This window comes from Trichomycterus rosablanca, chromosome 16 (assembly GCF_030014385.1).
Source record: "Trichomycterus rosablanca isolate fTriRos1 chromosome 16, fTriRos1.hap1, whole genome shotgun sequence".
NCBI lineage: Eukaryota > Metazoa > Chordata > Actinopteri > Siluriformes > Trichomycteridae > Trichomycterus > Trichomycterus rosablanca.
This window is the reverse complement of record NC_086003.1, coordinates 7,319,909-7,335,074: the sequence shown is the minus strand read 5'-3', so window position 1 is coordinate 7,335,074 and position 15,166 is coordinate 7,319,909. Positions and strand designations below refer to the sequence as shown.

Sequence of the window (15,166 nt, the reverse complement as noted above, 5' to 3'; positions counted from 1 at the left end):
TAACGCTTTAAGCTTGTCTTGTTGTCATTTCAGCTTTGTAATAGGATGAGATTCAGTTTAATGTTCAAATTTGTACCCTGGTGTGTTTGTGTTTGTAGGAGTGTACAGAGCGCCACACACAGGCTCTCTCTGATCGGGCAGCTGAGATACAGGATTTGCACAGGCAGCTCACAGATGCCCAGCTGCAGCTCAGTAACACTCAGAAACTCAGCACCACACTGGCAGAGAAAGATGCTCTTATCAACGTGAGGAAGGACCTTAAATTTTTTTCCTCTGACACACATATGTGGTATTTAGCTACCTAAAATTCCCCAATACTTCTCCCATGTCTTAAAATAATACTAATTTGACTCCGATAAAGTCACAGAACTTGAATTCCAAGGTTGTGGAGATGATTAACATCACTTTACAAATTCAGGCTCTGCTATGCAGCCACTGTTGGGTCCTTGAGCAAGGCCCTTAACCCTGTCTGCTCCAGGGGTGCCGTACGATGGCTGACCCTGCGCTCTGACCTCATCTTCCAAACAAGCTGGGATATGCGAAGAAAGAATTTCATTGTACTGTACATCTATCTATGTATATATGACAAATAAAGGATATCTTATTTTATCTTTTTACCACCCTGGTTGATTTGGGCATTACAGCAAAGGTTTAGTGCATTATTATTTGTTAGTACAGAGCAGCAGTGTTAATTTTGACAGCAAATTTTGATTTAGTTTTAGTCATAGTCTTTTGACTAAAATGTAATTTAGTTTTAGTCGTAATTTAGTCATCTGAATTGTTTTAGTTTTAGTTATTTAGTTTAATTGTTTTAATTATCATAAGAATTTGGTCGACTAAATCTACAGTCGACTCAGTCGACTAAAATACATATTTGTTTGTTTATTAGGATTTTAACGTCATGTTTTTACACATTGGTTACATTCATGACAGGAACGGTAGTTATTCATTACACAAGTTTATATTGAACACAGTCATGGACAAATTTAGTGTCACCAATTCACCTCACTTGCATGTCTTTGGACTGTGGGAGGAAACCGGAGCACCCGGAGGAAACTCACGCAGACACGGGGAGAACATGCAAACTCCACACAGAAAGGACCCGGACCGCCCCACCTGGGGTTCGAACCCAGGACCTTCTTGCTGTGAGGCGACAGCGCTACCCACTTAGCCACCATGCCGCACCTAAAATAAATATTTAAGGGTGTAAAAGGTAAATGCTTTTCATCAGTTCCCTTAAATTATTTAAGTCATTATATACACTTACACAAAATGAAACATTTTTAACCAGTTATGGAATATTATTAATGTTTGAATGTGCAATACACACAAAACCAGATTTAACTTATTTCAAACATCTTTATTTACCTGACTCTGCTTATTGAGCATAACAATAACAAAAGATTAATGACCAGTAGGCCTGCTCTGCCTGAAACATATATGCATTGTTTATAACAAATTGCATATTACATTCTTTATAAAACTGGGTACCGTTAAAGCAGCTGTGACATTATGTTGCCATTATTACTGCCAGCAGTGCCAGATGTTTCAGATTTGTTGTGTTTTTACCCTAGATCGCCCCACATGGTTTACATGGTCTTGTTTTTCACGACGTCAAATGAGAAACGTGTCCATATATCGACTCTCCTCTTTCTCCCTGTTGACATTGTGGAGTTAACCTGGTTCCATGAGTAAAGACAGTTCACAGGCTAGTCTGGTCTTCCCGGGTTTAGATCAAATGTGTGCGAGTGTGCTCTTAACGCGGTACTGCAAAAGATTAGTACTGATTGGATGGCTAATCGGCTTGTCCCGCCCCTCCACATACGCTAAAGTAGTTCTGATTGGATCTCTTTCTAACTTGTCCCTCCCTTCCACAAAACTAAATCAGTTATTGGATGTCGTCCCTGCCAAACATTTTCGTCTCGTTTTTATTCGTTGACGAAAGTGTCGATTCATTTCGTCATAGCTTTTATCTTTTTTTGTAGTTTTTATTTAGTTATCGTCTCGTTTTCGTCATGAAAAAAAGGTTCGTTGACGAAAACTATGACGAAAATCATTCGTCAACGAAATTAACACTGGTACAGAGATTTATTAAATTGTGTGTTTGTGTTTGTATAGAAGTTGTTGGACCACAACAAAGACAGAGCTCATTATCTGACTGAGGTCAAAGTTGCAGAGGCTTCGCCTCTCCAGGTGGTAGAGCTTAAACAAACCATCCAGGTACTACAAGAGAGACTAGAGGAGAGAGAGGGTAAGAAAAGTGTGTATATTTGAACCACTTGTTTTGTTAAAATGACTAATATAATGCTTACTGAAGTAGCAGTTAATGTTCCTTCCTATTAAAGTACAAACCCCATATATGGACAAGTTGGGGCACAAGTTGGGACACTGTAAAATGCAATAAAAACAAGAATTTGCTATGTGTTCATTCTTTTGAACCTTTACATAGAATCGTATAAAGAAATGATATCATGATTGGGTATAAATGAAGATCCCCAAAGGCTCAATATGTGCAAGCAAAGAAGGGTCACCTTGTGCCAGACCTGGTGAGTGAATAACATTTCCCGTTGTCAGACTGCAAATTATGAAGGCTCGGTGGGTCGGTGGGTCGCCTCACAGCAAGAAGGTCCTGGGTTCAATCCCCAGTCCGGGTCCTTTATGTGCGGAGTTTGCATGTTCTCCCCGTGTCTGCGTGGGTTTCCTCCGGGAGCTCCGGTTTCCTCCCACAGTCCAAAAACATGGTCAGGTTAATTGCCCTATAGGTGAATGGTTGTGTGTACGTGTGTCTGCCCTGCGATGGACTGGCGCCCCGTCTAGGGTGTTACTGTGTGCCTTGCGCCCATTGAAAAGCTAGGATAGGATCCAGCAAACCCCCCTTCTGCGACCCTGATTGGATAAGCGGTTAAGAAAGTGAGTGAGATTGCAAATTATTCAGATCTTTCACCATCTACCATACATTATATTGTAAAAAGATTTAGAGAATCTGTAGAAATCTGTAGAAAAGGGTAGACCAAGGCCAGAAACCCCTGTTGAATATGCATGACCGTCAAACCTTCAGACAGAATTGCAAAAGAAACCTTGAAACCATCATGCTACTATCATGAATATAGTCACACAGGCTTGGGCTTCTTCCGAAAACCATTATCACTTAATTAATTCACTGCTGCATTAAGAGTAGTAAGAGAAGAACACAGAGAATTCCATACATCAATTCTATGCAGAAATGCCAGAGCTCATCTCAGCTGGACCAAAGGACAGTGGAAACGTGCTGGGATCATTTAAGTTTACATTATAACTTCTCAGGTTCTCTGTGCCAAAAACCAAAAGCCGACATCTGTTATTGTATGGGTGTTTATCAGCGCCTATGGCAGGGGTAATTTGCATATGTGTGAGGGTATCATTGACACGCTGTTGACATATTAAAATTTGCAGCCATATATTATGCTGCTGAATGATTTTCTGGGTCTATTGATCCTGCAAAATGCCAGGCCTTGTTCTGCACACGCTTTAACAAGATGGCTTTGTAGACACAGAGTGCTTGACTCTTCAGCCTGCAGTCTTATCAAGCAAGAATGGGCACTTCCAAAACTTTAAATAAATGCAAAACGTACCTTTATTTAGCAGTGCATATGCCATGTCTATCTTGTCTGCATTTGATAATTAGGGTTGGGGTTGTGCTTACACACATACAAAAATGCATGTGTGTGTAGAGAATTACTCAAAATTTAGATTCTGTGAATATGGTCAATAATTACAATCGACATTAAATTTAATGTCATTCGTTTTCTTTGTGTGTTTGTAGCTGAGTTGTCTCGATTGAATATTGAGGAGGATTTGGAGAAATCTCTTACAGTCAGTAAGAAACCTGTCGTCATACTGAAGAAAGAACTCGCACAGAAAACAGAAGCTCTTAACAGCTCTCTGAAGAGAGAAAACCAGCTCAAGGTGTCTGTAAATGTTCTTCACTTCTGTGATAGGCAAATGTTCAAAGGTGGCATGATAATACATAGAGGTTTATGCCAGATCGGTGTTAGATTATATTTGATAAATCAGTAAAAAGCATTTTATCTTACACATACACTATATTGCCAAAAGTATTCACTCACCCATTCAAATCATTGAATTCAGGGGTTCCAATCACTTCCATGGCCACAGGTTTATAAAACCAAGCACCTAGGCATGCAGGCTGCTTCTACAAACATTAGTGAAAGAATGGGTCACTCTCAGGAGCTCAGTGAATTCCAGCGTGATACCGTGATAGGATGCCACCTGTGCAACAAGTCCAGTTGTGAAATTTCCTCACTACTAAAATATTCCACAATCAACTGTCAGTGGTATTATAACAAAGTGGAAGCGATTGGGAACGACAGCAACTCGGCCACGAAGTGGTAGCCATGTAAAATGACAGAGCGGGGTCAGCGGATGCTGAGGAACATAGTGCGCAGAGGTCGGCAACTTTCTGCAGAGTCGATCGCTACAGACCTCCAAACTTCATGTGGCCTTCAGATTAGCTCGAGAACAGTGTGTAGAGAGCTTCATGGAATGGGTTTCCATGGCCGAGCAGCTGCATCCGAGCCTTACATCACCAAGCGCAATGCAAAGCGTCGGATGCAGTGGTGTAAAGCACGCACGCCGCCACTGGACTCTAGAGCAGTGGAGACGTGTTCTCTGGAGTGACGAATCACGCTTCTCCGTCTGGCGATCCGATGGACGAGTCTGAGTTTGGCGGTTGCCAGGAGAACGGTACTTGTCTGACTGCATTGTGTGTAAAGTGTAAAGCTTAGTTCCAGTGAAAGGAACTCTTAATGCTTCAACATAGCAAGAGATTTTGGACTATTTCATGCTCCCATGGTCAAAAATTCTCATAAACCTACTCCTAAACCTTGTGGAAAGCCTTCCCAGACGAGTTGAAACTGTTATAGCTGCAAAGGGTGGGCCGACATCATATTAAACCCTATGGATTAAGAATGGGACGTCACTCAGTTCATATGCGCGTGAAGGCAGACGAGCGAATACTTTTGGCAATATAGTGTAAGTTAAATATAAGTTAATAAGTTGAATATACTTCACATAAAACTATATCAGTTGTATTTTATTTTCATTTTTTATCATTTCAAATAACTTGATCGTCTGTGTGTTGTAGATATTTCTAGCTGAACTGCAATCCAGGGTCTCAGAGCTGGAAGGCCGACTGGAGGGGCAAACAGCCAACATCGAGTCTCTGTCATCCATGATCAGTACTAAAGAGGAAATCATTGCTGTGAGTATGAGATGCTTTTATCATATTACATGCATAAAAGTAAGATGCTTTTACATTCGTTAATTGTAAAACTCATGTGAACGCAGCGTTCTTTTGCATGCACTGTATTCATTTGCATTCCTGCCAATTTAGTTATATCCAATGTTTTAGTTGTAACCTTAACTGCTGCATTACTACAGCATGAAAACAGTCACTCAGACAGCAGTATTGTGTACGGGGAGTCACACACTACAAACCCGTTCACCACCCATCCCTTAGACACAGCCAACGTGTCTGTGTATGTGCTTGATCTCTTGATAGCAAAGCTGCAGTTTAAACTTAGATCTTGATGGTGGGTTGGACCGCAATTTGAAGTCTAATTAATTAGGTGGAGAAGTATCTTGATGTACTTGATGAATATGTAATGTATATGTAATGTTTTTTTTTTGTATTTTATTTAATAATCTCTGTCTTGGTAGGAGCTACAGCAGCGTTTAAGCCTGATACCTGAGAGACAGTTACCTACAGCCCACACTCGGCACTCACAACCTGGGGAGGAGCTTAACTTCCAGTCCCTGCCTCAGAGAGAGAGAACCATCATTGGGGGAGACAGCCAGCAGCAGGTACATAAATATACACAGAGTGACACGCTAACACTTTTTTTCCAGCTGCTCCCGTATTTAGGGGTTGCCACAGCAGATCATCGTGGTCCATGTATCTGACTTGACACAAGTTTTTAAGTAATGGAACTGAAAAGTGCACCAATCTAGGATACTGGGCCATCCAGCCATTCAGACTCCTGACCGGACATTATGGGCTAGCATATTTTACTGCTGCCACCTAAGAGCCCTAGTGTCATGCTGACTATAAAAACCTGAAATCATTAGTTCTGGCTGGTCATTTGATTGGTGCTCAGGGGCACAGTCATGCTGAAAAAGAAAAAGGCCTTCCTCGTATTGCTGCCTCAAAGTTGGAAGCATACTTTAATCATCACGGCACCTGTTAGTGGGTGGGATATATTAGGCAGCAAGTGAACATTTTATCCTCAAAGTTGATGTGTTAAAATGGGCAAGCGTAGGGATTTAAGGGCATCTCCAAAAACTGCAGCTGTTGTGGGGTGTTCCCGGTCTGCAGTGCTCAGTATCTATCAACAGTGGTCCAAGGAAGGCCGCTCAGGTGGCGCAGCGGTAAAAAACACACGCTGGGACCTCGAATACATCGTATCAAGTGCTGTCAGGGTGTGTCTCTCCGTACACAGTGCTAATCTGCATTGCACTTGTCAAAGTGTAGGTGACAAAATGCATACGGCTGCTGCCCACGTGTCGGAGGGGGCGTGGGTTAGCTTCGTTTTCCTCAATCAGAGCGGGGATCGGCATCGGTGGAGAGGAAGCATGACGCAATTGGACGCGAGGGGAGAAAATGCATGAACAAAAAATATTTAAAAACCAAGTGGTCCAAGGAAGGAACATTGGTAAACAGGTGACAGGGTCATGGGCGGCCAAGGCTCATTGATGCACGTGGGGAGTGAAGGCTGGCCCGTGTGGTCCGATCCAATAGATGAGCTACTGTAGCTCAGATTGCTGAAGATGTTAATGCTGGTTCTGATAGACGGGTGTCAGAATACACAGTGCGTCACAGGTTGTTGCGTATGGGGCAGCAAAAGGGGGCCAACACAATAATAGGAAGGTGGTCATGATGTTATGCCTGATCGGTGTATATTCTTTATATTTAGTTAGCAGACACTCTTATCTAAAGTGACTCACAGTTATATATGAATACCATACAAGCCATTGAGGGGTTAAGAGCTTTGCTTGGGGCCCTAATAGTAGCAACTTTGCATTAGTGGGGATTCAGCCGGCAAACTAGTTCACTACCTTAACCTCTGAGCTACCACCTCCCTGTTAACCACAAGACTCAGCAGAAACCCGGGTTTGAGTCTTTGAGCTGCCACCAGTCATGGATGGATAGAACAGGGGGCAGAGATGGAGAGTGAAAAAAACTATGGCGGAATGGTTGCACTGAAAGTAGTGTTGTTTGTTTGGCATGTTCTTTTGTGTCTGTGTGGTCTCGTTCTGTTATCTTTGCAAAAGAGATACAAGTAAAATGATCCTAACATGTTTTGACAATTAATCAATGCTGATGTTAAATATCTGACCCTCACAGGAGCTGTCATCTTTGGGTGACCTGCGGTCAGAGCTGGTGGAGTTGAGCCACACCCTGAAAGCTGAGCAGCATCTCTATTCCAACCTTGTTCGGGCAGTCAAAGAACGAGACAGGTAAAAGCTCTTCATTCAGATGATTTCATTTCATTTCATTCAACCAGGGCTGTGATGGATCTAGTTCCAACGGAAAACACCGGACGCAAGGCAGGTGTACCCTGGACGAGGCGGTAATCCATCCCAAGGCTAATTAGATAATGAGCAAGAAAAATGACCCATTGCTTCACGTGCAGGCAGGGTGGCCAGACGTCCGATTTTAGGTCGGACAGTCCGGCTTTTCAGCTGCCAGTCCTCCATCCACGCAACGCTAGGACGGACACTTAAAAATCCTCCTTTTGGAGTGAACTGGACATTTTATCTGTCATTGGCTCAGGTACATGTCAAAACAAATGCTTTGTATTTCATTGGTTTTACAGCCTCATTTGACTGCTCATAGTGCTACCACTAGTCAATCGCAGAAGGTCAGCCCTCTAAATGCTAGTCTGTGATCGGGTGGTTGAATTTCGCCCGCCCGCATTGTTCTGTAAACACCTCTACCTGAGTCAATTAATCAGCTCTCATGCTCAGGAACGCTGTGAAAATGCCAAAAAGTAAACTTTAGGAGGCAGCGAGGAACGGACTTAAATATGAAAAGTAGACACAACATTTAGTGAGTAAAACACTCATTTATTATAGAATTTTTGCTTAAATTGGTCAAAAACTCTGTTATATGGGTTCTGGATTCATTCTGTGGGTGTGTTCAAAAACCTAGGGAGCTGCCTTGCTGTCTTACTGTCTACATAGGCAGCTGCCTCAGTAGAGAGGATTCTAATAAGTCAGTGACTTATAAGGCAGGTTATTCGAACGCACTACTTAGACAGCGATTCCATCGGGTTTTGCATTTCGCGTTTAGCATTTAGCATATTTAACCAATAAACTGAGGTAGCACAGCACGCTAACGTCAATATAACATCTTCCTTCATGTACCGATAACGGTTAAATTTCCTGACAAGCTCGAACTTGCAAATAAAAACACTCGGTACAAGTTTATACAAGTTAAAAATCTGTAATATTTTATTTACGTTTGAAAATAACTCCATTCGTTTCTCCGCCCCGTCAGCCATGTTTATTTTTCTGTGATTTTCTGTAATGTCCTTCTTTTTGGGGTGTAATGTCCTCCTTTTTGGGGTGTAATGTCCTCCTTTTTGGGGTGTAATGTCCTTCTTTTTGGGGTGTAATGTCCTCCTTTTAGGGGTGTAATGTCCTTCTTTTTGGGGTGTAATGTCCTCCTTTTAGGGGTGTAATGTCCTCCTTTTAGGGGTGTAATGTCCTTCTTTTTGGGGTGTAATGTCCTTTTTGGGGTGTAATGTCCTCCTTTTTGGGGTGTAATGTCCTCCTTTTTGGGGTGTAATGTCCTTCTTTTAGGGGTGTAATGTCCTCCTTTTTGGGGTGTAATGTCCTTCTTTTGGGTGTAATGTCCTCCTTTTAGGGGTGTAATGTCCTCCTTTTTGGGGTGTAATGTCCTTCTTTTGGGGTGTAATGTCCTCCTTTTAGGGGTGTAATGTCCTCCTTTTTGGGGTGTAATGTCCTCCTTTTTGGGGTGTAATGTCCTCCTTTTTGGGGTGTAATGTCCTTCTTTTGGGGTGTAATGTCCTTCTTTTGGGTGTAATGTCCTCCTTTTGGTGTAATGTCCTCCTTTTAGGGGTGTAATGTCCTTTTTGGGGTGTAATGTCCTTCTTTTGGGGTGTAATGTCCTTCTTTTGGGTGTAATGTCCTCCTTTTAGTGGTGTAATGTCCTCCTTTTAGGGGTGTAATGTCCTTTTTGGGGTGTAATGTCCTCCTTTTAGTGGTGTAATGTCCTCCTTTTTGGGGTGTAATGTTCTTATTGGGGTGTAATGTCCTTCTTTTTGGGGTGTAATGTTCTTCTTATTGGGGTGTAATGTCCTTCTTTTTGGGGTGTAATGTCCTTTTTGGGGTGTAATGTCCTTCTTTTTGGGGTGTAATGTCCTCCTTTTAGGGGTGTAATGTCCTTTTTGGGGTGTAATGTCCTCCTTTTAGGGGTGTAATGTCCTCCTTTTTGGGGTGTAATGTCCTTCTTTTTGGGGTGTAATGTCCTCCTTTTTGGGGTGTAATGTCCTTCTTTTTGGGGTGTAATGTCCTCCTTTTTGGGGTGTAATGTCCTCCTTTTTGGGGTGTAATGTCCTCCTTTTTGGGGTGTAATGTCCTTCTTTTGGGTGTAATGTCCTCCTTTTTGGGGTGTAATGTCCTCCTTTTTGGGGTGTAATGTCCTCCTTTTTGGGGTGTAATGTCCTCCTTTTTGGGGTGTAATGTCCTTTTTGGGGGGTAATGTCCTTCTTTTTGCGGTGTAATGTCCTTCTTTTTGGGGTGTAATGTCCTCCTTTTTGGGGTGTAATGTCCTTCTTTTTGGGGTGTAATGTCCTTCTTTTGGGTGTAATGTCCTCCTTTTTGGGGTGTAATGTCCTCCTTTTTGGGGTGTAATGTCCTTCTTTTGGGTGTAATGTCCTCCTTTTAGGGGTGTAATGTCCTTCTTTTAGGGGTGTAATGTCCTTCTTTTTGGGGTGTAATGTCCTTTTAGGGGTGTAATGTCCTCCTTTTTGGGGTGTAATGTCCTTTTGGGTGTAATGTCCTCCTTTTTGGGGTGTAATGTCCTTTTTGGGGTGTAATGTCCTTCTTTTTGGGGTGTAATGTCCTTCTTTTGGGTGTAATGTCCTCCTTTTTGGGGTGTAATGTCCTTTTTGGGGTGTAATGTCCTTCTTTTTGGGGTGTAATGTCCTTCTTTTTGGGGTGTAATGTCCTCCTTTTTGTGACTATGAATGTGGCCACCCTACGTGCAGGGTTTTCTTCGGCCAGTTTGAAAGCCAATGGTTGTTTTCTTTGCTATTTCACATTGTCCCCCTGTCCCCCATATCATGAATGTCATCATTTTGGATTAAACAAGAAGGTAGGTGTGTGACATCATACTGGTAGAAAATGTTACTGAAAACACAACGGTATGCTTCATGTTGGCATAACTTTATAACATTGCAAAATCATTACCGCATATCATAATGCAGCCTAAGAGAACTCATGTAGTCTGTAGTATGTAACAGTTTATGTTCATGTGTGTTTTATAGTGCTCAGCACCTGCAGGCGTTGCAGCTGGAGCTGACAGCCGTGACGCTCCTTAGGCAGCAGCTGGAGGACGGCGTGCGCAAAAACACCGAACTCAGAGAGCAGCTGCACCTGGAGATCCAGAGAGCCAATCAGAGAGAAGGTGGAGTACAGAAAGGTCAAGGGTTACCGATCTCAAAGTGCATGCTGAACATAGACACCTCAGTGGGTCAGTCAGAATGTTAGAAAAGACCATGGGTGTGGGTCCGGCGCCACCCGGGAACGCTGTATCCCGGGCAGGAAATCATTCTTGACATTGATTGCAAGGCAACATACATTCACTCACTCATCCACCCACCTGTCCAGTCACCTAGCGGCAGTTCAGGGTAATCAATCTAGGGTTTGCTTGTTTTTATAAGATTGCGGGGGTTAGGGTGAAAAACACATCCAGCCAACAGCGCCCCGTCTGCAGCGTCCTGTGACCACTGATGAAGGTCCTGAAGATGACCAACTCAAACAGCAGCAATAGATGAGCGATCGTCTCTGACTTTACATCTACAAGGTGGACCAACTAGGCAGGAGTGTCTAATAGAGTGGACAGTGAGTGGACACGGTATTTAAAAACTCCAGCAGCGCTGCTGTGTCTGATCCACTCATACCAGCACAACACACACTAACACACCACCACCATGTCAGTGTCACTGCAGGGCTGGTAATGATCCACCACCCAAATAATACCTGCTCTGTGGTGGTCCTGTGGGGGTCCTGACCATTGAAGAACAGGGTGAAAGCAGGCTAAAAATGCATGCAGAGTAACAGATGGACTACAGTCAGTAATTGTCGAACAAAAGAACAAAGTGCTTCTATATGGTAAGTGGAGCTGATAAATGGACAGTGAGTGTAGAAACAAGGAGGTGGTTTTAATGTTATGGCTGATCGGTGTATAGAAAAGGAGACCCTGTCTGACCTTCCCTCCCTTAAACACAGCCAGTTGTGTTTGTGTGGATGCTCGGGCCCATGTTAGACCCATGTGCCACCCGAGCGCCCAATGCTTCCAACTTTAGGCAAGGTCATTCTCATGTTTCGGCATGACTGTGCCCCTCTGCATGAAGCGAAGTCCATAAGGACATAGGGTTTGTTAGTCAGACTTTTCCAACCAACATCAGTGCCTGACTCACAAAAGTCTTGAGTAGAAGCTCACAAATTCCCACAGACGCTTCAAAATCTTGACAATAATTATTAAAAATCTGCTCCTTTTCTGTCATTAAATCTTTTGTGCTTCCTACTCATTTTTTGTGTGTGCATGTAATGTGTTTTTTCTTGACTTCATTCTACTTTCTGTATTCTGCTCTCTGTTGTTTCTTTTCTATTTGTCTTTGTCATTGTATGTACGCTCTGTATGCATAGCAGCCTTTATCTTCCTACTGTCTTTAATTTTGTCTAATTACTTAACCTTCTTGCTTGCTTTAATTTATCCAGCCAATGTTTCATCATAGACCAGCACTCAAATAAAATGTGGTTTGACTGACTGTGCCTGCATAGTGCCTTCTCATATACTGCTGCAAGAAAACATGCTTTGTTCATCATAAGTCTGGGTGCATGTTGCTGCTTATTGCAGCGTTTTATGCAGCAAAACCGCATGTACCACTTGCTCAAAAAACAGTTTACAATATTGACTGACACTGTTGCCATTTGTTCACATGCAGTTTAGTATACAATTTAATTTAGTTTAAAACAAGAAAGCTCTGGTTACAGTGGTCATTTTGAGACGTGAAATAAAAAAAAGCTTTATTGTTTTAATCAGATGGTGCGTTATTGTTATGAAACAGTTATGAAGATACAAGCATTTCAGGATTGGTAAACTTGGGATTCCTATATTAAGTGCAATATAGACTAGGGCTGGACGATATGGCTAAAATTTATATCACGATATGACTCCTAATTTCGGTCGATACGATATAATTCCGATATCGATATGAATAACACAAATGTCAGAAAAACTGCCAAAAACACCAACATTGGATGGCGGTACCTGCAAACCTCTTTTCTGGTTTCTGGCAAGAAATACAAGCTGAATACACGACTGAATTAGTCCTTCATCTCTTATCAGCTATTTCGTCTGCTTCTTTTTCAACTGTGGACAGTGCCGGAGCCAGACAATTTTCATAGGGGTGGCCAGACTGAGACCATTGCTCACACAGGGGTGGCACAGAAACTGTCTGATACCTTATTTTTTGTATGTGGCTAGTGGCTGTTGATCTAGTAGTGTTTTGGTCACTCACTATACAGGCAGTGAGTGCCATGTAGAATTACATCACGCCTAGCATAATAAGCTTTTAATTTTTTTCTCATTTTCCCTGACAAGTGAAAAACTAAAATATATCCTATAACCTTAACATTATGAGGAAGAATTTCAGAGATATTCATTTGCAATACTTGATCATTTGATTGCAAACTTGTGTGTACTGATGAGACTCATCTGAACCCCAGAACATGCTGGCGTGAATGCATGGAAAACAAATTTTAATTTTCTTTCAAGAATATGACACATTCTGACCAACACTATTAAGCCAAATCAGCATTGAAAATTGACTTTACTTTTAATAGCCGTCTACAATGCTGGGGCTTCTTAAAACTGAATATTTTCTTTTAAATAGAAGTGTTATTTAAATGCTATTAAATTGTTTTTCGGAAAAAAAACCGCCCAATTTAGAGGAAACCCGCCCAATCTGGCAACAGTGGAACACGAAGAGCCCGTTGGTGCCTTTATTCGTAGCGCGCCACAACTACTAAGCAGTATTATAACTTAGTATAACTGATAAGTAATATTAGTACTCAGTAGTACGTCTTCTGTAATTGTGTTGGTGGTTGACATTTATGTTGAGTGTATTACTGCACTGTTTTGGTGGAGAACTACATGCTTGAGGTGCGCTGTTGAATTGCGTCCCTGTGGGAACACCTGCGTGTAAACATGCTTCCGCAAAAAAGTAACACCGGCAAAGCGACGCTCCGCCCCTGACTGTGGATGCTCGTTCACTCACAGCTGTTGAACTCATTTTGTCGCTAATATCCACCGTGTTGTAGGTATTATAGTGTAATCAGAGCGGTAACGCTGAGCACTGGCGTCGTGCCTGTGGCGTACGTCATCACGTACTGACGTAATATATATCGTTCGAATTTGTTTCAAAATCATATCACCGTTATTGAAACATTTTCTATCGCGATATATATCGATATCGAATTATTGTCCAGCACTAATATAGACCATGTGGCCAAATGTATGTGGACATTCCTCCAGTTTTTAGTTTTTAGTCTTCATCCATCATCCATTTGTATATGTAAATGCCACCCATTACTAACAGTTATGTAAAATCAGTTCTATAAAATCAATGAAATGTTTCCAACTTTGGGTGGCTAAAAGGGTAGCACTGTCGCCTCACAGCAAGAAGGTCCTGGGTTCGGTCCCCAGGTAAGGCGGTCCGGGTCCTTTCTGTGTGAAGCTTGCATGTTCTCCCCGTGTCTGTGTGGGTTTTCTTCCCGGGAGCTCCGGTTTCTCCCACAGTCCAAAACATGCAAGTCAGGTTAATTGGAGATACTGAATTGCCCTATAGGTGAATGTGTGTGTGTGTGTGTGTCTGCCCTGCGATGGACTGGCGCCCCGTTCAGGGTGTTACTGTATGCCTTGCGTCCATTGAAATGCTGGGATAGGCTCCAGCACCCAACCCCCCCTAGACCCTAGATTGGATAAGCGGTTAAGAAAGTGAGTGAGTGTTTCCAACTTTGTGGCAACAATTGGGGAAAAAAGCCTTTTTATTTTACAGCGTGACCATGCGCAAAGTAAGCTTCATGAAAACATGTTTGGACTAGTTTCAATATGTTTCAAGTCAAGTCTCCTTGTGTCCACATCCTGGCCTTGACATTGCTTGTTTGGCTAAATGGGCAGAATTCCCCACATGCATGAAGGCTGTTATATCTGAAAAGAAGGGAACAAGTATATTAATGCATATTATTTTTGGAGTAGGATGTCCAACAGGCATGAGTTCATGTTTATGTTCATGGTCATACACTGTACCCATCTCCAAGATCCTGTAACATTTATTATAATATGAGAAAAATTATTATTAATGTGATAATGATAATTATTATATATTATCCGTATAGATAGCAAAAACATAAAATAAGGCTCTTGGGTGGCCCACCTCTTCTGAGATCTACATTGCAAGATCTATAGTGCGTCCTTGTGCCATCTTTTCTGTGTATTTGATACACACATGGCCAACCATTCACATAAATCAGGTTTCAGCTAACCAGTTGCCTGTTTTCTATTGTTTTGATGTCCACTTTCAGTGCTTGCATGCCCATTGTAGGTGCTTTTCACAGTGGACAAGAGTTAACCTGGGCACCTTTACTGGCATGCGACCTGATGCAATGTGTCGTGACGCATTCACGTCATCACCAGTAGTAAAGGTATCTTCAGCTACTTTTGTCCTCCAGCTGTAATAAGTCTTGCCCACCCAGCTGGACCAGTATCGATGGGTACTCATCATGGCTACCTGTGAGCACAAGCTTGCTGTTTCAGAAATACTTCAACCTAGTCGTCTGGCCACAATGATCTGGC

At 42.3% G+C, this 15,166-nt stretch overlaps 1 protein-coding gene across 5 annotated transcripts in view; it reads left to right on the top strand.

The window, feature by feature from the left end:
• cdk5rap2 (CDK5 regulatory subunit associated protein 2) overlaps window positions 1–15,166 on the top strand; it is a 77,626-nt gene that overhangs the window by 31,597 nt on the left and 30,863 nt on the right. For 3 of the 5 annotated variants that reach the window (XM_063012054.1, XM_063012050.1, XM_063012053.1), the window contains exons 19-25: window positions 99–245; window positions 2,119–2,260; window positions 3,803–3,945; window positions 5,144–5,260; window positions 5,719–5,862; window positions 7,403–7,515; window positions 10,572–10,711. In XM_063012054.1, the coding sequence (XP_062868124.1) occupies window positions 99–245; window positions 2,119–2,260; window positions 3,803–3,945; window positions 5,144–5,260; window positions 5,719–5,862; window positions 7,403–7,515; window positions 10,572–10,711 (946 nt within the window). The remainder of the gene's footprint in view (window positions 1–98; window positions 246–2,118; window positions 2,261–3,802; window positions 3,946–5,143; window positions 5,261–5,718; window positions 5,863–7,402; window positions 7,516–10,571; window positions 10,712–15,166) is intronic. The other 2 variants (XM_063012051.1, XM_063012052.1) reach the window with 2 other exon arrangements.